The 23,296-nt window shown below is 39.8% G+C and overlaps 1 protein-coding gene across 8 annotated transcripts in view; it reads right to left on the reverse strand.

Annotated features, from left to right (window-relative positions):
* LRCH1 (leucine rich repeats and calponin homology domain containing 1) overlaps nt 1–23,296 on the reverse strand; it is a 237,738-nt gene that overhangs the window by 116,273 nt on the left and 98,169 nt on the right. For all 8 annotated transcript variants that reach the window (XR_013345476.1, XR_013345473.1, XR_013345475.1 and 5 more), the window contains exon 2: nt 3,692–3,836. Coding sequence is in view for 3 of the 8 variants with exons in the window: in XM_077811513.1 (XP_077667639.1) it covers nt 3,692–3,836 (145 nt within the window). In the remaining 5 variants the exon portion in view is untranslated. The remainder of the gene's footprint in view (nt 1–3,691; nt 3,837–23,296) is intronic.

The raw sequence follows: 23,296 nt of genomic DNA on the forward strand, positions 1-23,296 counted from the left end.
TTTCATTGGGAGGTGGCAGAGGGAGCATGTTGCCAGCGATTCAAAGCATGGCTTCCTGAGGATGGCGAGAACGAGATTAAGGTCCAATAGGGGTATGGGCTTGAGTACTGGTGGAAAGGTGTTAAGTAAACGCTTCATGAGGAGAATAGCGGTGGGGTGCATAAAGACCAAGGTGCGTCCACAGGAGCAACAAAGGCACTAAATGGTGCCAGGTGCACTCGTACAGAACTGAGGGCTAGACAGTCATCGAGGACAACTGGAATAGACACCATGTTTAGTGAATGATGGGGGTAGCGGGCCCATATTGTGAAGCATTTCCATTTAGGTTGGTAGCAGGCTCTGGTGGAGTCTCTCCTGCTTTGGGTAAGGATCTGTCGCATGGGCAGTCTATCTTTGACACCCATCCAAAAATCAAGATGTGAGGTGAAGAGAGCCCAGACGGGGATGATGAATATTCCCGCACTCTTGTGTGAGTAAATCAGGGAGTGTACAGAGGCAAAGTGGTGTGCAGGTGGAGAGTGAGGAGGTCTGTGAACCAGAACTGATGGGGCCAGAATGGGGCTACAAGTATGACAATGGCTCTGTCCTGTCGAACCTTGCATAGCACCTGTCATAGGAAGGGAAAGCCGTGGAGGGGGAGAGTGTCACCCTGAGAGCTGTCCTCTGTTGCTCCCCAGAACAATAGCAGGGCAGCTTTCAATTCTTGGGAGTGGCAAAGAGGTCCCATAGGGGAGTGCCTCACTTTGCAAAGAAGTACTGGAACATGGCATCGTGTAGCTCCCACTTGTGACTGAGATAGAGTGTCCTGCTGAACATGTTGGCTATGGAATTCTGGGTTCCGGGTAGATGTGTGGCTTGAAGCATCACATCGTTCTTGATGCACCAGTTCCAAAGCTGGACCAACTAGCAGAAGGAAGGAGACCTGGCACCGCCCTGCTTGTTGATGTATTCCACTGCCACAATGTTGTCGGAGAACATTTGGACATGGAGGGCCTAAACAAGTGGGAGGAAGGCCTGGAACGCTAACCAGTCTGCCCACAGTTCCAGCACATTTATGTACATCCTGGCTTCCTGTGGTGACCACACACCCTGACCTGTGTGTTGGTGTAAGTTGGCTCCCCACCCTGTGAGGGAGGCATCCACTGTGATGGTGGCCTGCAGTGTGGGAGGGGCGAAGGGAATATCAATCATAATCTGGGAAAGATTGGACTACCGTCTGAGGAAGGCCAGCACAGTCTGGGGAACGATGACCCTGGCACCCATAGGATCTTGGTTGGAAAGGAGCTAAGTTTGAAAACAATGCATATGGAGATGTGCGTGTGGTGTCATGTAGGTGCAGGCTGCCATACGTCCAAGGAGGGAGAGACAGCGGTGGATTGTGGTCTGTGATGCACATCTTCGAGGAGGACTGTCAGCATTGTGAAGTGGTCTTCCGGGAGAAAGGCTTTCGCATGACAGAGTCAAGCCACACTCCAGTACAGTTGATCTCCTGTGTAGGCATCAACACTGACTTCTCCTCATTGACGCAGATACCCCTATTTACAACTATATGCACTGAATGAAAGCTACACTACTCCCATAGAAAACTAAGAGCACAAAGGAACAGGGGTTCTGACTCAGGCCATGTTAACAGTGGGTTAACAGTGAGGCGGCAAAGTTTGAGACAATACTAAACTGCTCAAGATAGTTAAGACCAAAGCAGAATGTGAAGAACTTCAAAAAGATTTCACAAAACTAAGTGATTAGGCAACAAAATGGCAAATGAAATTTAATGTGGGGAAATGTAAAGTAATGCACATTGGAAAAAAATAACCACAACTACACATACAACTAATTTAGCTACAACTAATCAGGAAAGAAATCCTGGGAGTCATCGTGAATAGTTCTCTGAAGACGTCCACATGGTGTGCAGCGGCAGTCAAAAAAGCGAACAGGATGTTAGGAATCATTAAAAAAGGGGATAGAGAATAAGATGGAGAATATCTTATTGCCCTTATATAAATCCATGGTACGCCCACATCTTGAATACTGCATACAGATGTGGTCTCCTCATCTCCAAAAAGATATACTGGCATTAGAAAAGCTTCAGAGAAGGGCAACTAAAATGATTAGTGGTTTGGAATGGGTCCCGTATGACGAGAGATTGAAGAGACTAGGACTTTTCAGCTTGGAAAAAGGAAACAAAGGGGGGATGTGATAAAGGTATATAAAATCATGAGTGGTGTGGAGAAAGTGAATAAGGAAAAGTTATTTACTTGTTCCCATAACATAACAATTAGGGGCCACCAAATGAAATTAATGGGCAGCAGGTTTAAAACAAATAAAAGGAAGTTCTTCTTCACACAGAGCATAGTCAACCTGTGGAACTTCTTCCCTGAGGAGGTTGTGAAGGCTAGGACTATAAAAGGGTTTAAAAGAGACCTAGATAAATCCATGGAGATTAAGTCCATTAATGGCTATTAGCCAGGATGGGTAAGGAATGGTGTTCCTAGCCTCTGTCTGTCAGAGGGCAGAGATGGATAGCAGGAGAGAGATCACTTATAGATTCATAGATATTAAGGTCAGAAGGGACCATTATGATCATCTAGTCTGACCTCCTGCACAAGGCAGGCCACAGAATCTCACCCACCCACTCCTGAGAAAAACCTCTCACCTATGTCTGAGCTATTGAAGTCCTCAAATCGTGGTTTAAAGACTTCAAGGAGCAGAGAATCCTCCAGCAAGTGACCCGGGCCCCATGCTACAGAGGAAGGCGAAAAACCTCCAGGGCCTCTTCCAATCTGCCCTGGAGGAAAATTCCTTCCTGACCCCAAATATGGCCATCAGCTAAACCCTGAGCATGTGGGCAAGATTCACCAGCCAGATACCCAGGAAAGAATTCTCTGTAGTAACTCAGATCCTACCCCATCTAGCATCCCATCACAGGCCATTGGGCCTATTTACCATGAATAGTTAAAGATCAATTAATTGTCAAAATCATGTTATCCCATCATACCATCTCCTCCATAAACTTATCAAGTCAGATAGGTCTTTTGCCCCCACTGCTTCCTTTGGAAGTCTATTCCAAGACTTCACTCCTCTGATGGTTAGAAACCTTCGTCTAATTTCATCTAACCTAAAAAACTCAGCCAGTAGTCATCAATACAAACTTGATCATTACCTGTTAGGTTCACTCCCTCTGGGGCACCTAGCATTGGCCTCTGCTGGCAGACAGGATACTGGTCTGGACAGACCTTTGGTCTGACCCAGTATGGCCATTCTTATGTGGCGATAAGAGGGAACTTGAGAGGCATCAACCTGCACTACCTATTATATCCTCGGCTGGGAGCATGAGTGGATGCACAACGTATGTGCAGGTCAATAGACACCGCTAAGAAACGCTTCTGGACTCAGGCACATGGCGCACCTGCACAGCCACATGTGGAATATGTGCAGGGACCATCATTCAAAGCAGAATCGATGCTTCTTCATATCTTCTGTAAGAGCTTATTTTTATTTTAGCCTATGATGTATTCATATACATAATTAACAGAGGACAGAAAAATCCTACTAGCAATTGGCTTCTGCTTTATGGAAGCTAATAAAATGAGCAACATAGCCGGTGATGTTTCCGAAGAGATGCACGGAAAACAGAGAGAAAAAGAGCCATCATAAGTGACAACATACAGAAAAAACAGTAAAGTTAACTTACCTCAAATTTAAGTAAGTCAGCATTTGTAAATTCACTATGGCATCTGGAATAATTTTAATACAATTGTGGTATAAATTTAGTGTTTCCAGTGACACAAAATGGCACAGCTCCATAGGAACATCAGTTAATCTATTCTTGGACAGATCTGAGGAGAGAAAAAGAAAAAGCACATTTTTGAAACATCAAAAATATATACTTTAAACAGATATATTTCATTATTAAAATAAATATTGCCATCATAGGCATAAAAGAGGGAACTATCAATATTTTTCATAATTCAGAACAAAATTATTAATAACCCCTAGAAGCTTGAAATTGAAGTCTGTTACATATTGAATATGAAATATCAAATATTAAATTGCCTGTTATTCAATTTAATTAAAATAATTATTCACTGGACTCAAGATGTTAAGAAAAACCACCATCATATTAGATTTGAAAGCATAACTTCTGAAATTTGCACTTTATAGCAACAGAATGTATCCAAAGATTAATACCAGCTGTGTAGATGCTGATTAGCAGCTGTTATCAATAAGTCTATCCACTTTCTAATAGTTATAGAAATGCATTCCTTAATAGTAACCAATATTATATTACTTAAAGGCACAGTCAATGTTAGTTTGATCATTTGTGTTCTGGGATTGATGTATAACTTTTTCAAGAACAACAAATGAAGAAGCAATACAGTAAGTATACAGAAGGACTGTCTGATCCATCAGGCAAAAGGCCATATCTGACAACAGGTAAAGATGTTAAAACTCTTCTGGGAAAAGACTGTCTTCCTATGCGTGTGTACAACATATACCATAGTGAGACCCAGATCCTGGCTAGGAACCTATAGTTTTACTGCAATTCTAATTATTAATAAAAATAATGCTATAGTTAATTTATTTGAAGTCCAACTGGATTGCCAATTACCTATACGACTCCTTTGCTGTTAACTTGAAGAACAAAATATTTTAGGTTAGTAGTTTTTTGTTTTGTTTCTTGTTTTAAGAACTCGCAAAGAACACATTGGTGGGAAAAAATGTAATAATAAAGGTAGCTTAATTCTCATCAAACCTGTCAGTGTCTTTAAATACAGAAAATTATGTCCAAATTTGACAGGTACCCAGTTCATAAAGTACTGAGTCACGCATGCATGTGTGCAGCAACATTAGTTAAACAAAAAGGAGTGGCACTTCACATGACATCACTCTTCACTGAACAGTGCGATAAACCTTCACCATCCTGACTAGAACAAATAGACTTTTTCTACTACATCTTGCTAACAGCTTATGCTTCAAATTCTGGTACCTCACAAAAAATGAGATACACAAATGTAGCAGCATCAAGACTGCAGCTGCTCATATTTCAGAGCATTCATGCTTCAGTACTAACAGTATGACTAATATGCTCCCTCCTACACAGCTGAATAGCTACTGTGCTTAACCCCTCAAGAAAAGTAGTTCTTATTTCTGAAGCAAGTTGCTACAAAGGTCTTCCAAGTACCAGATTTTACTTCTGACTGAGTTTATTATTTTGTCAACACATTTTTAGAGTACATACTGATCATCTTTTGTGTAAGGCTATTTCTTCACAATTAAAGAAGATGAAACTTGATTATCCAACCCATTCTTCTGGTTCCTGAAAATTCAGTTCCTAGGTTTAATTTCAGCACACTTTACTCCTGGGGGCATTCTATGCCAAAAAAGTAAAAATTCTGCAAAATTCAGCAAATTTTGTCAAAACAACACTACATAATCACACCAGTTTCAATTAATTTGAAACTAAGAATGGCCATACTGGGTCAGACCAGCTCCAAATAACAGAATTGTGGATCTTAGAAAAGAGCCAAATCCTGCAGCCACAGAATTGTGGAGTCTTCAAGCCTCTGTGTAAGATGAATGTAGCGGTTCAGCCACTGCACTTTCAAAGAGATGTAATAGCATCAGTTTACACTCTCTCCACATGTTCAAGATGATCTCCACAACCATAAGGGCTAGAAATAGTATTTTAATTAAAGCTGACATTCTAATGAACAATTCTGCAGCAAGGAGTAAATTTCATGGCTAATTATGTGACTGCAGAATCATGGAATACAGGGGAGACAAGGATATATATACTATGAATTACTGAGCATATCATGTAATAGAAAAGTTAATTGTCAAAACTCAGCAGCCGTTCATGGTCAGCTTGCCTACCTAGCTGGTACAAGACCAAAAACTCCTTTGTGAGAGGCTCACACAATTTGCAGCTTGACATGTCTCAAATTCAGGCCTTAAATCACTGATATGCATAATATTATACTATTAACATTTTAATACACGGAATGTATCAGCACAACAAGCGTCATTGAGGACATAATTTAGCCAGAAGAACCTCTCTTATTGATAAGGAAACTACCCATGAAAGTATATGTTAAAATGAAAATTCCTGCCACAATTTAGACCTACCAAATAATACATTTGTTAAAATGTATTTAGATTACCTACATTATGTAGTCATGACAACCTTTACATAACTTCTTTATTTCTGCAACCATGAAAATCAATGGGATTACTTGCATAATAAGCTACTCTTCAAATGTCATGTCGCAGAATCAGAGCATGTAACTCATGGTTACTAGTGCAAACCAAATTTACAGCTACAGTGATAAAGTGGAACAACGGAAGTATAAAATAAGAAAAACAAAATTTGTACAATAATCTTTCTAAAGAAAATGGGGCAAATGGCGGTGTGGTATAAAACTGCAACTTGTACTGGCTTGGGATAGCCTGTGTAAAGTCATTTGAGGCTCTGTCACTATTTAGAAGTGTGATTATCCACACCTTGTGCCAAGAAAAGAAAAAAACATCTCACAGGCAAGAAATACTGTTTTTTATTTTGAAAAGACTTTTGTGTATTATAAGACGACAACATACAACTGCTTTAAGAGTGGCAAAGAACTATTAGAGAAGTAAGAATACAAATTCTCCCCCTCCATCCGCTATTCTCTGTATCACAGATTTGCACGTGAAACAGTTATAACAAAAGAGCCCTCTTTTGCTGGTTTCCTTATCTGTTCATCAGCATCTTTCATGACAACAGGTAGGAAAACCAAACATTTCAAATTTGGAGGACAGTCCACAGAAAGTTATAACAACCTAAGTAAATTAAAATTTTTAGACTCAACCATTTTATCCTGGCTGTTTAATTATATGTTAAGACAGTGATACTCAGACTGGCTCATGAGTCGCAAGTGGCTCTTTGACATGTCTCCTGCGGCTCTTTGCAGCACATAATATTAAAACAATGTGTGATTTAATTAACAACCAATCAGGATGCTTTTACTGTGTTATTAACCAATTAAGTTATCAAGTTTTTAATTTATCTGCTGTGAGAATTATCTAGATATATGAACTAAATATTTCCCGTCATACTGTTTAAATATGAATAGTATTATCATAAATGTAACAATGAATTCACACTACTGTGGCTCTTTTGGGTAATGTTGATCCCTAATTTGGTTCCTGAACCACTGTGGTCTGAGCATCACTGTGTTAAGAATTCATTTTAATTCATACACACTTAATTTATATCAGTTTTAGACATGCAAGACCTGGATGTTGACAAGTTAACGGATGATTTGAGGCTATTTAATCATGTATGCTGTTCAATTGTAACTAATTTTTTTGAAAAAAAAAATCATGACAGTCAATAAAGAAAATTAACCTAGATTTCACTAAGGTGGTTATGAAACTAACTTGCTAGTATGTAGTGGGTAACTGCCTTCTTTCAATATATTTTCATTAGTCCATAAGCTAAACATTGTAACTCTAGTAAATGCTAATAAATTCTTACCACACATTTCAGACTTTGTCTTAAAAGTGAAATTAACCTTTTGATTAATGTTATTTTCTATATTGATTTAACTATGTTAAAATTTCTGAGAACAAGGATTAATCTAAGGAATGCTCTTCATACTAACACAGCTGACAACAGAATTAAACAAAAGCCTTCCTGTTGTACTTGGGATAATTAGGTATATGGTGAATTATGTATACAAAAGGGGAAGTGAAAACATTTGTTATACATTTACATTGTTATACATATATACATTGTTATATACTTGATAAGGTCATACAACATTTTGGTGTTTTTATGTCTTTTATTGTCACCTAAATGAACCATGGCCACAACACAAAACAAAAGAAAGGACTAAATCACATATGTGAGTGTATACACAAACACACTAAAAAGAAGAAAGCACAGAATAAGTGTATTAAACCTACAGGCCTTCTTCAGGAAATATCTGTTGACAGTTGCAATTCAACTTGTCAGCACAAATTCTAAAAGTCCTTCCCTTGAGACGAAGAGTGCTGCTCAGCTAACAGTTGTATTTAATTACTAACATTCTGTCTTCTTGGGTTGCACGCCTACAAACAAAACTAGGCAGGGTTTTGGGGAAGGTTGATGATATGTTTCTGCAAAGGTGAAACGAACTTTTTTATTCCTTGGACTGATTAGCTAATAAGTTTCACATCCGCATTTCATGCTGCTGGGTGGTCATCATCATGTAATTGTACATTTGCTTAATTGTTAAGGTGCATGGTTTTTATTGTTTACCTCAACCGAGCATACATTGACAGGAAATAATGATGGAAATATTACTGCTGTCAGCTGGGCCTGCTGACAGCACTCTTGACTTGAAACCCAGGTTCAAGTCACAAGACAGACAAGCAAAAGCAACTGTCACATGGAAGTAGTTTAGCAAACTTATGCATGTGGACAAAGAAAATTGTCCATTGATTCATCAGTCACAGCTCCTGCCTACAGAACACAAGTCCCTTTTAGCCCCAATTGTGGCTACGTACAGGATGCAGAGAGTCTTGTCACTAGATTAAGGGGTCCACTAATTTAGAGTTGTGTCTGGTCGCTGTGACACCACAATGCAATATTTAAGGAGTGCTGCTCTGTTATATATGTTCCAGTTTGATATAATAATAAACCAAATCCTCCATTCCCTGTCCTTGGAAGTTTTCCGCGTGAAAATTAAAAAATCCCATCTCTTAAAAACTGATGGTGGGAAAAACACAGGAATAATATGCACAAGCTAAACACTCTACCTCAATAAACAAATGAACAGGTTTTTCATCTGTGGCTGTGTAGAAACTCTTGCAAAGTGCTTAATTACTTTTATATTTAGTGGTACTGTGCTACCAGTTTTTATTTTATTATTATATCCTTTGGGTAATCCATAAATGTAGATTCCATGATGATGTGGTCTGTTAATAGAGTTTTTCTTGGATGGGAATAAAAGATTCTGGCTTAAATAGGGGATTCCAGTACCCATGAGTGGTTCAGCCTCAAGTGAATTTGCACGGCACCTCAAATAAATTTCAATAAAAATGTTATAGCACACTTGTCTTTTTGTTCATGCCACAGTTGACAAACTCTTCAGAAAACTTTTTCAAAAAATGATTTAAAATGTACACCTTAACATTTTAAACACTCTAAGCATTTCCAAAAATAGCTTTTCTGTATAAGAAATGAAATAAGGAACCAGTTCACAAACCTCTTCTCTGTCTGCAACTCCCAAGCCCCACTTGTTTCCAAATATCACTGCCCTCAGAACACCTTCACTCAGTGATCTGAAGACCCACTGCTTAGCTGGTGGAAGTCCAGAAAGCAGCTAGAAGAATGAGTCTCCAGGTGGGTGAAAATAAAAAGGAAGTTACTGGATCCAAGCTTTCACTAATGGGAGGGAGAGAGAGAGGCAGCTGTGCGCAATCAACTGGAATATTACAAGGATTACAGGGCACAAGATGTCAAAAGGTGAAAAATAAACAAATTGTTCCATGATTTGTGGTTCATTCAATGGCTGCCAAAGTAAAGAAGTGTATTTAATAGTTATCAAGACCATAGATGTTGTCAGGGTTGCTGAAACAATTTTTATAGTGGGGGTGCTGAGAGCCATTGAACCAAACTGTAAACCCTATGTATAATGGAAACCACTTCAAGCCAGGGGGCACGGCAGCACCCCCGGCACCTATGCATGTAGTCTTCACCTGAGCGCACCACTTCTATATGTACATAAATATAAAACGGTTTAAAATAGAAAAATAATAATCATGAAGCAGCTTCTTAAGCTTTTTAATTGATGTACACAAATAATTCATTGTAGCTGATGCCAAGAGATTTTCAAATGGCTTCTGGCTTCAAAAAGTCTTTCACCTGCCAAAAGCCAGTTTGCTAAATCTCCAAAATAAAGTAACAAAATGCAAAAAAATAAGCAAGTCACACTAGAAAAACACTAGATAGAATCTTTATCGTGAAACAGTCAGCATAATTTTGTTGCAATTATTCTGTTCTTGAATGAGAAATAGTATTGTACTAAGCTGGAAACTGGACAAGAATCTAATATAGTACCTAAAATATACTTCCTTGGCTATGTGTAAGCAACAATAAAAAAATAGCTAATGTAGATTAGAAAATAAGGTAAATTCTTGGAGGCCTTTTTATGATGTACTTGGACCATGTATTACTGTAACAATTTAATAAATGAATAATAATAAATTATTATTATTAATTATATTATTAATGGTCTTCAGGACAGGGACTGTGTCTACCTTTGTTTGCACAATTTTGCAATGGAATACTAACCCTGATTGGGGTTTTTGAGTGTAACTGCAATACAAATAAACCATCACTAGATAAAACCGCATTCAAGGTAGCTGCTAAAGAATTTATATACAATGTAAACTTCATTTCCATTACAGTGAGCCAAAACAAAACTGTATGTCAAAAGAGTTAATCTTGCATTAAGAATTCTAACATTAAATTTCTCCTGTATGATTATCAAAGTGCTGCTATATGATTATTTTTTGTTTGTCGAAAGAGACAAATTAGTGACTCAATATTTCATATTAATCATAGGATTACTGAAGGAAATAAAAACCAGTTTATACAGGTTAGAACAACAACAATTAAGTAATGAATTGTCCTATCCCATTCGTCTTTTTCCTGATAAGGAAAGCAAGTGATCAACTACCAGTATAACTTTCCCTTTTTGAATCATTACCAGGAGATGGTCTTGTGTGGAGAAGCTGCTTCATTCCATCCTATACCCATATAAAATTTTCTTTCCAAACTGTAGTGAATGTTATCCTCCTCCAACAAAAAAATGTTACACATTCTTTAGGAAAATATTAGCATGGCGTAACTCTTAAGGCAGCTATATAACCTGAAGATCAGGCTTGTGAGTTTTCATTGATGGCAGAAAGGCAGGAGGTTTGGATAGCATATTTAACAAGTAATATATTGTAGAAGTAAACTTAGTATTGATGCTGCTGTAATCTAATGCGGCTTTATATTTTGTCTCAGGCTATGTATACACTACCACTTATGCAGGTATAACTTATGTTGCTCAGGGGTGTGAATAAGCCACCTCCCTGAGCGACATAAGTTACGCCAACCTAAGCGCCAGTGTGGACAGCGCTATGTTGGTCCCTGGGGGTGGATTAATTAAGTCGATGGAAGAGCTCTCTCCTATCTGCTTAGAGTGGCTACACTAGACAGCTTACAGCTGCGCAGCTGCAAGCTCTGGTGTAGCCATAGCCTCAGTCTCTGCAACTATTTTCTGTCTCTGTAAGGCTATGTTTACACTACCACAGTAAGTTGACCTATGCTACGCAACTCCAGCTACGTGAATAACGTAGCTGGAGTCGACATACCTTAGGTCGAATTATCGCGGGGTCTACATCGCGAGGGGTTGGTGGGAGAAAATCTCCTGTCGACGTACCTTACTCTTCTCGTCAGGAGTAGAGTACAGGGATCGACTGGAGAGCGATCTGCAGTCGATTTGACGGGTCTTTACTAGACCCGCTAAATCGACCGCCAGTGGATCAAACTCAGAGCATCGATCCCTACTGTAGTGTAGACCTGCCCTTAGAGTCAGGGAGTTAACTACATCTCCACAGCGTCCTACAGGACGAATGGCAACTAGCAATCATGGCACTTCCAGTGATGTCATCATGGTCATGAAAAAGTGGGAAGAATACTTCCATTTGAGTCAACTAAAGAAAACATTTTGTTTGATAGACATTATTATAACAAATACCGAAGGACCAAGAGAATAAGATGTATAGAAAGGGCTGCATTCCGGCAGGCTTGGTGGTAAGAGTTTTAAAATATACTTCTGATTTCATGTGAGAAAAAAATGTAATGTTGAAACTAAGGTTACTAATACAGACCCCCCCAAAAAAATTTATTTATTTTTAAAAGGGCACATTGACAACTCTTGGGCCCCAGGATTGATCTCTGGAAGGTAACCATCACTAGTGTAATCCTGTATGCCCACCAAGGTACAAATACTGATTGACAACACTGTAATGTATTGTTCGTACTGTGCTCAAATACATGAAGGTGGCTTGCAGAATAATTAGACCGGGTGAACATCCCACAGACCTAGCTATATAAATTTTAAACATGTCATAACAAGAGTTTGGACAGGGTCACATAAATAAAACTATGTAGTAACTCTGCTAGTTCATGCACACTTCCTAAAGATCACTGTTTTGTATTGTGGTCACTCCCCATATTACAGTTAATATAAGAATTAACTTTGAAAATATTGGCCTCACTGTCACAGTTAATGTAAAACCATACCATTGATGGAGCAAATTTCAGAAGAAAGAATATATATTTTTGCTGGGCCTGTCAATTAATCGCAGTTAACCTATGTGATTAACTCAAAACAAATTAATGCTTTTTTTTTTTTTAAACAAGCATTAATCACACACCTTTGGAGATGGGACGTGGAGGCAGCTGGGTGCGGAGGGAGGCATTGGCTGTGGCAACAAGCAGGAGACAGCCAGGGAGAAGAGACTGCAGGCAATCTGGGAGAGCTGGTTAAACACCTTCTTGGGACAGAGAGGTGCCCGGCTCCCGCACTGTCTGCACTCTCCCCTCCCCACTGGACAGGGCTGGCCTTAGAGGAGGGTGAGGGGGGCCGCCGCCCAGGGCACCGTGCTCAGGGGGCGCGTTGCTGCGTAACTCCGGGGCAGGGATGTGCCTCCTCCCACTGACCTGCTCCACTGCTGCTCCCGCCTCCTCCCCCATGGAGCCACCTTTGGGCAAGCTGCTCCAGACCAGAAGCCTGCCTCCTGTCTGCTGCGCAGAGCAGGGGCAAAGGGACTGATGTTGGGGTGTCCCCCTCTCATGTACCCGGTCACTGCTGAGCTGGGGTTGGGGAACAGTGGGAGCCTGTCTGCTGCTGGCTCAGCAGTGAGTGCTGCAGACAGCATCTGCCAATGGCTGAAAAACATTCAGGGTCTTGAGTGTTCTGCTTAAAGAGACAGTGCTCCCCAATGCATACACATTCCCCCCGCCCCTCCCTCACCCCGCGACACACACACTTCTCCCTGACACACACACAAATGCAAATATTTGTAATAAAAATAAATAATATAAAGTGAGCACTGTACACTTTGCATTCTGTGTTATAGTTGAAATCAATTTTTTAAAATGAAGAAAACATTCCAAAATATTGAAATAAATGGTATTCTACTGTTAACAGTGCGATTAAAACTGCAATAAATTGTGGCTTAATCTCACAATTAATCACAATTCGTTTTTTAATCGTTTCACAGACCTAATTTTTGCATCCCTCCCCCAATAATGTTGTGAACTAGCATGTTAACAACTCAGTACACTCTCTCCCTGGCCCTGGAAATAGAAAATGAGCTCTTTCACTCCTCCTTGTTCCATCTGCTGCCATCCAACATCCTGTCATGTGGATGGCGAACGTGAGTGATTAAGTTAACCAGTGATATTCGGACAGTTTAATAGTAATTTCCCAGTGAAGCTCAGCTTTATATTGACAACCCTAATTTACCACTCACCAATGTAATAAACCACAACAGTGATCAGCAGGGATCTAACCCAGAATCATCACCATCAAAACCACAGGCCTCTTCCATGTGAGAAAAAAGAAAAAAAGTGAGCTCTGAGAAGTGCACACTGCATAATCAGTCACTGGAGCCAGCCGCTAGAGGGAGTCCTGATCTCACACACTAGAGTAGTATGTTACACCAGCATTTATTATTATATAACAATGCAACTTGCTTTTAAACAAGTGAGGGATAGGGCAGAAGAAGGGCTAAAAACATATGCAAAGTCAAACTCAACTACACAGAACTCATTTTGTGAACCTATTATTTCATACAATGATTTTCAAAATCTGATGCAAATCACCTCCATTTATAACTATTATCACAGCAAATTAATATACTGAATTCTGTTAAGATAACAATCCTATAGAAAGTTTTGCTGTACAGTGGCCACGCTGAAAAGTTTTCCAATATTGCCTTAGATAATATAACTAGAGAACTTTAATTCACTATTGAGGTATTCCCTAGGTATTTGCAAATACTGAGCTATCAAAATCTAGCTATTTAAGGCAACTGGCACATTCTAAAGCTTTATGTTTTACCAACACCTTGATATACTGTTTTACACACTCCCATTTCCTGACCTTATAACCCACCTCATGTGCCATACTTCTTTATTTCATCAAACTTTAAAAACTGCTAAACATGCTGCTTTTCTACTGCATACTATTGTAACCCCCAATAAGAATTGCCAAAGCAAGTACAACAGATGTATATTCTACACTTCCTCTCAGGCAGTACACTACACCCGATATTCAAAGCATGCAGCAATAATAATATTACGGATAACATGATGTCCTATGACACCTTGATAAAGGCCAAATATTTAAGCAAGTGGAAGCATTTGGTTTGAACATAGATCACTAAGGCCCTATTGCTCCCTTCTTCTGTGAAGTGCAGGGTAACAAAAAAGAATGGGGGGGGGGTCATAAAAGCCCCTGATGCCACTGAAGGTACTGAGGGAGTGGCTATATGGTATATTCCCATTCCCTTGGAACTCGTGGAAGCCCCACTGCCCAAAAGAACTACTACACAAATCTGGGTTGGCTGGGTGGAGAGAAATACGCCTGCAAGAAATCTACAGCATAGATATTGCCATGTTACACATTATCTTCCCCCCTCAAGAGGAATGAGTGCAAGATGGTTTGGAGCACCTGGTGGTAGAGAACCCATGGAAGCATGGCTCCTGAGGGAGCTGTGTTGACATAAAGAATGTGGGTAGGAACTGCTGTGGAAGCACAGGCCCTTCATCGAAATGCCCTTTAGAACCATATGATTTCCTCCTTTACATATCCAAGAATCAGTAGACTAGGAGATCCACGCACCCTGCCATTTGATGATCTTTAGAAATTTGTGATATGAAACTCACCGAGTTAACTGACTGTCAGACAGTTCTTCCCATGGGGAAGGCATGAGAGGACCTCTAAATTTTCATATTCCTTAGTAAGCAATTAATTTTGATAAGGGGATTAACAGATTACTCCTGGGGGAATTCTGCACCACTGTGCATGTGCATAATTAATGAGCCATACATATTTTTAATTTTTGCGCAGAAAAAAGCTTCTGCCGGAAAGTTACTGCAGTTCTGCCTTTTGCCCACCAGAGGGCGCTATGGCATTAGAACAGAGCAGAAGCTCCCAGCCAGCTAGGGAAGAGAAAGAAACTGCCTTCTTCACAGTGCCTGTTGGGCCAGGTTAGGAGACAGGGATATGGGGAGACAGACAGTGTGGGGCTGCTGGGGGGTCAGACAGGAGCTCATAAGGACTAGTGGGGGAGGCGCAGGGCCACAGGGGGGCGGTAGGCGCAGGGCCACATGGGGATGGAGGAGGGGCTGCAGCGTCACATGGGGATGGGGAGGTGGCTGAGTGGGGGCACAGAGACACATGGAGAAAGGGGAAGGGGCATAGGGCCACACAGGGACAGGGAGTGGCTGATTGGGGGCATAGAGACACATGGGGACAGGGAGAGGGGCTGCAGGGCCACATGGGGATGGGGGGAATCGGTGTCTGAGTGGGAATGTAGGGACACATGGGGGTGCAGACACACATGGGGATAGGGGCAGATGTGCCTGACTGAATGGGAGAGGCTAGGAGTCAGCCAGGGTCTGCATGGGGGAAGCTCCCTAACAATCCCTCCCCACCCTCCAAAAAAACCATAATTTCCCACCCATACCCAACAACCCGCCAAGTTTACAGCCAGGCTCCTTCCCAGCAATTTACTTCCCATACTGTGTGCAGAATTTTTAATTTTTTGTTGCAGAATTTTTCAGCGCACAATTCCCCCAGGAGTAACAGATGTACTGCTCCAGTGCTGGGTTAGTTAGCTGTTGTAGCAAGTAAAAGCACTGAGAGCATCCTCGCAGACTGAACCCAATGGGTCATTATGGGTAATTTCCCATCTTCAAAGCCATCAAATGCAGAGGCCCACAAAGCTCAAACTTCTGCCCCATCCTATTCAACATTTATATTAAGATGTTGAGGCAGCTAATGGGACAACACAGGCTCAAGTGCCCACAACATATGTGAACAATACCCAGCTCTACATCTCTTATATCAAACCATCTCCAAGCTTTGAATGCACCATTGAAACCAGGCCTTGGAAGGAGAGCTGGCTGAAGTTGACCACAAGAAAGACTAAGACCTGCACTAGCTCCTTACTGAATACATGGTCCAATTCCAGGTCTCTTTTCCTGATATTCAAAGTCCTCATAGGACTGGCTTTAGCTTCCTGAGAGACACACTTCCTCCATGACACTGGTATCCCACAAATTACATTCCATGGGAGCAATTAAACTGTTGACTAAGGGGGAAGACTGCTGAGAGTACTTAGCACAAAAGATAGGATTTTCATAGGAGCTGTCAAGGACTATGGAATGGTTTTAGTCAAGAATTTGCTCCCACCTGATGCAAAGGAATTTTTTTATTATTATTAATTTTCACAAGTTGTTCAGCTGCTACAGTTACAAGAGGCAATATAACAAAATACTCAAATAGGCAGAGATTGGCAGTCTGCAATACAGTGTATGAAACCATATATAATTCTGCAGACAAATTTTTCAGAAAAAAAACCTTGCTCAATTTTCTTCTCTCATTTCAACATAGCAGGAACAAAGAGTAAATTGTCTGTGAATCTACTTATGCCTGAAGTCTCAAAATTTGCATTCAGCCAAGATGAGACTGATAGAGACATTCTGATGATAGCGATATATACTGTAAGTCACACTGTGGGAACACTGACTTGTACAATTGCAAAAAATTTTTTTAAAACAAATGAATTTTTAATTTACAAGATATATTAAGAGTTTACAAATCCCTTAAATCATAGAAAATTGATCAGAAGTCCTGGGAATTTTCCTCCATCTTATATTAGCCAGAGGGAAAAAAGTTTAAAATTCATATAAAATGAGCTATTTTACAATAAAGAAAGCAAATCTGTGGAATTTCATGAATTACTCAGATGAAAATTATATTATCTGTGCTGCAAGTTTTTAACAAGCACTGCATTTCTTTTGTTACAGGCCATACAACGTTTCAAATTATTCTGGATGTTTTAGCCATCATGCATATATAGCAGATGAAAGCTCAGAAAAGGAGAAAGGCATACTCCTCATCCTCCCAAAAATTCAAAATAAAAGCCTATAACAAAAAAATCAACTAACCCAAATAACAAATCAATCGCCCAAGTGGCATTTTTACCTTGGAAAGGGAGTAGATCCAAAACCTTGGTGGACTTTGTTACTGCTATTTATTTCAATGTAAAAATGCTCAGATACTACAGTGATGGGTACCAAAATAAAACCTTAAGACAGACAGCTCTATTAAATTCTACCATAAATGCTTTATATTATGAAATCATAGCATTCTGGGGTCATTAAAAAAATAATCCTAAAAAGGTGTTACAGGCTCCACTCACCCCTGAAGTGCCTTCTCCAGGTTGCTCTGGAGATTAGCTGATTCCAGGTTTGATGCCCCTCTCTGTCAGTTCCTCGCCCTGTGGTCTCTCTTTTTTGCTGTCACTCAGCCCTCCAGCCAGGTCACTATAGTACTCCCCTTCCAGGGTATCAAAGTCCCTCCATACATAAACAGCAGTCTTCCCTTCACCACCCTGGCTATGCCACTACTCCTGTGATTGGTAAGAGAACCCAGGCCCGCTCTCTACTCCAGGTTCTAGTCCAGAGACCTCTCTCTAGCAACAGTGGCCTGCTTTCCCCAAACCAGGTTGCACTTCTCTTGGACTCCTTCCTATTTCTCAGCTCTACCTTCTGGCTCCTCCCCTCCCTAGATTTACCAGCCCAAACACCTTCCTCCAGGGAGTAGCCACAGGTTACTTGGCACTGGAGACCCCCAGCATACCTCCCTTCTCCCAGGGAGTGGCCGCAGACTATTTCCCCCTTTCTGGGGCCAATTTCCTGTCGTTTTAAACCCAGCCCAGCTCCCCGCAGCTGGACTTCATCAGCAATTAGGCCTTAGCACAGGATTTCCACCTTTCTAATTGCTGGTAGTTGGACCCCTTGAGGCCCCACACCCTTCCCTGCCTGTTCCCCCAAGGCCCTGCCGCTTCTCCACCTCTTCACTCAAGGCCCCACTCCCTTCTCTACCTCTTCCTCAAGGTCCTGGGGCCACCTCTTCCTTCAGCACCCCACCCCGTAGCTCTCCCTCCCCATCACTTGCTGGATCATCTCAAGGAGCCTGCATGTAGGTAGGAGGTAGCCCCAGATGAGCAGGGTCTGGCACAGGTTAATGACATGGTAACTCTCCCCCACCCCTCTGTAACCAGGCTTTTGGTTCAAGTGCCTGAAAACAGGGCACCTGGCAACCATAAATGGCACCTGGACACTAAAGCCAAAAAATGGGCTGTCCAGGTAAAACTCAGACAGGTGGCAACCCTACCTTAGCACTCCCTGGCTTTCCCCCAGGTGTAGCCTATAGGTTAATTGGCCTAATTTACCCCTTCAGGCCTTGTGTGGAGTGGACCCTATCACAGAAAGTCATATCAATGCATACAGTGCTCCCAAAAGCACAAGTTTAGAGATGTGGTGGATTGTTTTCCACAGTCTAAATAGGACCAAGCTGTACACAGGAATACAACTAAATCAGAAACAATTTTACCACTTTCAGGAATGCCTATTAACACAGAATAGATTAATAATGCAAATTGCTGAAAAGGCTTAATTTTGTGTTAACATGTAAAAAGTATTTTATATCCTTTTTTAGAATCAGACTGTATGGAGTCTTAATTTTCACTCAGGTTGTCTGGGATAATGAGTTTGCTTCACTGTCTTACATATTCACAAGAGACAAGGTGGGTAAGATAATATCTTTTATTGGACCAACTTCCTGGTCCAATAAAAGTTGTCCAATAAAAGATATTACCTCATCCACCTTCTCTCTATATTATCCTAGGAACAACACAGCTACAACACTGTCTTACAAATTTACTACATACACTACTTTCAAAATCTGCTAGAATGTTTGGGTGCTCAACCGCATTACTGGATTTTACCAAAGAAAAAGACATGCAACTAATATTAGAATTGAGCCTTGTGTATGACAAAAATCAGTCTGAAATTTGCTGACTACTGTGATTGCCATCCCTGGAGTGGCCATTGCTGTTGGAATAACACAGTCAAATTAGGAGTTTTCTCAGAGACTGTTGGGCAAAGAAGTTTCCAGAACTCAGGAGCAGATTTTAGCCTTTAATCCTCATTTTCAAATGATTTCACAAATGGGACTATTTTTGTGGTTTGTTTTCTCAAGAAAAACCTCACTAGATCATCTTGTGCTCACTGCTGCAGTAGGAAAATCATAGGCAAGAAATGTGTTACATTCCTCAGTAAAGCTAGCAACACCCAGGTTTATCCTAATCTCCAGTGATAGGGAATTCCAAAGACTTCCATTATGAATACCTTGCTCCAGCCCCAAAGAGCTTCTTCTAGGGAACTGTCAACTTCAATAACCCTGATGATCTGTTTGCATGCCAGGATTCAGTGTAGCATACTCAAAAACAGCAAGTCCCAACCCACTGAGAGCTTTAAAGGTAAAAAACAAATGTCAGGTTTCAAGATTCAAGAACCCTATGTTACCTTACATTTGCTTCATTTTTTAAATGCAGTGGGGTTTTTTTTTATTTATAAATTAAGATTCACAAGGAATTTCACAGTTTCTAATCTCATGTCACAAATTAGATTACAGCACTGAAAGATGTGCCCAAGGATTAAACAAGAAATATAAATACCATGGATATTGTGAAACAATGGATATTGTTTCATAATCTATAAAAAAACAAGATATAAACAAGGAAAAATACAGAGGTATATTTGAACTTTGTTCTCTTGAAGGTATGTGGGCAAATCTACAAAAAAGCAACCTGATGTTAATTTACAATGACATGAAAAGTCAGAATATTACTTTTCTAATCATTTCCTTCTTTCTGTTTGTGCATCTTCACAGATGCCAGAGTTGTAATAAATTATTCATGTTCTTCTTGAACTTGATATAAAATAATGGTAACAGCTCATCAACACAAATTTGATTAATGCCATAAAAAGACGACTAATAACTACTTTGCATTTATATAAGCAATGAACTAATCATATAGCATTTACATGGAAGCTATATTAGAAAAAGCTCCCAAATTACTGCACAAGGCAAAGCTAAAAAATTATTCATATGCCTCATCAAAAAGGTTTCCTAATATAGTACAAACACCACCAAGCATAGTATGGGTTTTGGGGCAACCCACTACTACCTCCTGTATGGAAATTTTACCATTTATTCCTGATGTTTGCATCCTCTTTTAAGCAGTTTCTAATTCAGAACAAAACTCTTCCACTCACCCTGTGACATCTCTTTTAAGCATTTTTTATCAAAAGCTTTGTGAAAGTCCATATAAATTATATCAAACTGTTCTCTGTTCATTATTTTGTTGACATGTTCAAAGAATTCTAGTAGATTGGAAAGGCACCATTTTTTTCTTCAGAGAAGTCACACTTTTTGTTTTGTGCCTATCATATTAAGCACCTCCAAGTGTTTTATAACTATGTTTACATTTATATCTCAAGTAATTTAACTAAATTATTTCTTTTCATCTGTTTATTACAGAGAATAATGGGGAAATAGCAACTTCAGAGCTACTCTTTGTAGGTAATAACTATGAAGAAACTATCAAACACTGAAGTTCCAAAAAAGAAAATCCTATTGATAATTTAAATTCCAATCAATAAACAAGGACCAGATGGTAGTCATCCAAGAATTCTAAAATAATTTAGGAATGAAATGGCTGAACTGATAAAAATATGTAGTTTTTCATTATAATTAGATACTATACTAGGAGACTGAAAGGCAGTCAATATTGTCTCTTTTCAGAGTAACAGCCGTGTTAGTCTGTATTAGCAAAAAGAAAAGGAGTACTTGTGGCACCTTAGAGACTAATCAATTTATTTATTTATTTGAAGTGAGCTGTAGCTCATGAAAGCTTATGCTCAAATAAATTGGTTAGTCTCTAAGGTGCCACAAGTACTCCTTTTCTTTTTGCGAATATTGTCTCTATAGTTAAAAAGCCCACTAACTGGAATCCTTGGAATTTTAGACCTGTAAGCATTGCAGCAATATCCTGGGCCTCCTTGATAGCTCCCTTTATTCCCTGTTTAGTGAACCCACAGACTTTGTCATGTTTCCTGCTTCTGATATACATATTTTTTTCTTATTCATTTCTATATCCTTAGGTATTTGCTCTTCAAATTCCCTTTCCCGCTTTCCTAATTTCCATCTTCCATTTTACCAACCCTAGTTTATGTTCATTTCCATCAGCACTATTTAGGATAGATTTCCACTTTTGGAGGATAAATTTTTGGCTTAAAATTTTACTTTGTGATTAAACCATAGTAGGTTTTTTCCTTCATGCTTTTCTGCTTCCTTTTTTATTTAGGGCTGATTTACACATGACTTTTTTACACACCATTGTTTTTAAACTGATTTAATTCCACTTTTGCCAATGCTTAACATACAAGTACTTAACCCCACTTAAATTAGTTTTGCTCAATCCTGTAATTTACCAAATTAATATATACTCTCTTAAATTGCACTTTTACCTGTTTAAGTGCATATGCGTTAACAGTTTTCATTAGTGTAGTTAGGCTGCATGTAGGCAAGAAAGTGAACACTTCTGATAGCCTCCCGTTTGCCAATAATTAAACTATATAGAGGACCCACTGATTTGAAGTCTCTCCAAGAGACAAACAAGTCAAAGAACGTAGGGGTGGATAAAAGTGCAACCCCTGAAGAGCAGGGGTGAGAAAGACAGGGACTCCTGGGCATGTAGATTGATCCCCAAGTGATTGGGATATCTAGGATAAACTATGCCCAACTAAGCTGTAAATTGGAGGTGTGTGTAGACTGTTCATTGTGTTAAAAACCCTTTTATTATTATACTTTGTTATTACTGTTAAGATTAAACAATAGTTGTTTTGAAAAAGCAGTTTTGAATCACTGTATTCATACTGGTCACAGCTCCCAAAGGGAACATCTGCAGGTCTTGAACCCAGTCAGGCCTACTAAGCAACCACAACAGGTACATAAGGAGCGGCAACCCCGCATCCAGTCTGAGAAAGGAAGAACTGTAGGATTCCACCCGAGGGAGGTAAAGACTGATGGTCTAGAAGCTGGAGGGGGTGTACTCCAAGAGAGACCACCCAATGGATCAAAGATGCAGCTGATCCTGAACTGTAACAGTGGATGATCCAATGGATTTTAAGTACTTAACTTTAATTTTAATGTTCTTTTTAACTAGCTTACTCATTTTAAAAATCACTCCTAAAGTTCAGTGTTGCAGTACTAGTTTTTGGTACGACCCTCCTGTGAGGATATTGAACCTAATTATATTATGGTCACTATTACTTAGTGGGCTCAACTACCATTGCGTCTTGACCCTAAATCAGCAGTAATCATTCTCACATGCTGCAGACAAGCTGATTCAAAACCCAGTTGGCTATGTGTCAAAAAACTGCTTTTTCAAACTGTATCCTAATATGACATTTGACCAGTTAACATATGGACAGGCGAAGTCATCCAGTATTATTATTTTAGCAGGTTTTGTCCCGCCCACACCTCTGTCAACACTATCACTATTCTGATCTGGATGCTGACTGTATAATCCCATTAGTAAAGGTATTCTTTAAATTCCAACATGTTGATACTTAGGTCATGCCCAGTAAAAAAAAAGGAAGCTAGTAAGAGGGAATCAGAATTGTATACTGTTTACGCATTTCTATTTGTGTGACAAAAGCAAAGTTTTGCAGTCCGGCCTACTTTACAACCAGATTCTGCCACCATGATTCACAAAGAATAGTTCCTCACAGGTCCCAAAACAATCCTATTCTACTTGCAGCGTAAGATACTATTCAACATGCATAAAGGTAGCAGAGTATAGCTCTTTGTGATTTATAAAAATATATACACATTCCTCACAACCCTCCTCTTATAACATCTCTGGGGGAAAAAACAAAGAACAAAAAAACATTTATCCAGCTTTCTGGATCAATAGTGTAGCACCACCACCATCCCACCTCCATTATTAGTTTTTTATACAATTTTTGACCAAGAAAATAAAGTCTGTGGTACCTAGAAACATCAAAGAATTGGGTCATGGAGTCTCTGAATCCCTTCAGACGATCAGTACTCTCTCTCATGAGAAACTG

This window comes from Eretmochelys imbricata, chromosome 1 (genome assembly GCF_965152235.1).
Source record: "Eretmochelys imbricata isolate rEreImb1 chromosome 1, rEreImb1.hap1, whole genome shotgun sequence".
Taxonomy (NCBI): domain Eukaryota; kingdom Metazoa; phylum Chordata; order Testudines; family Cheloniidae; genus Eretmochelys; species Eretmochelys imbricata.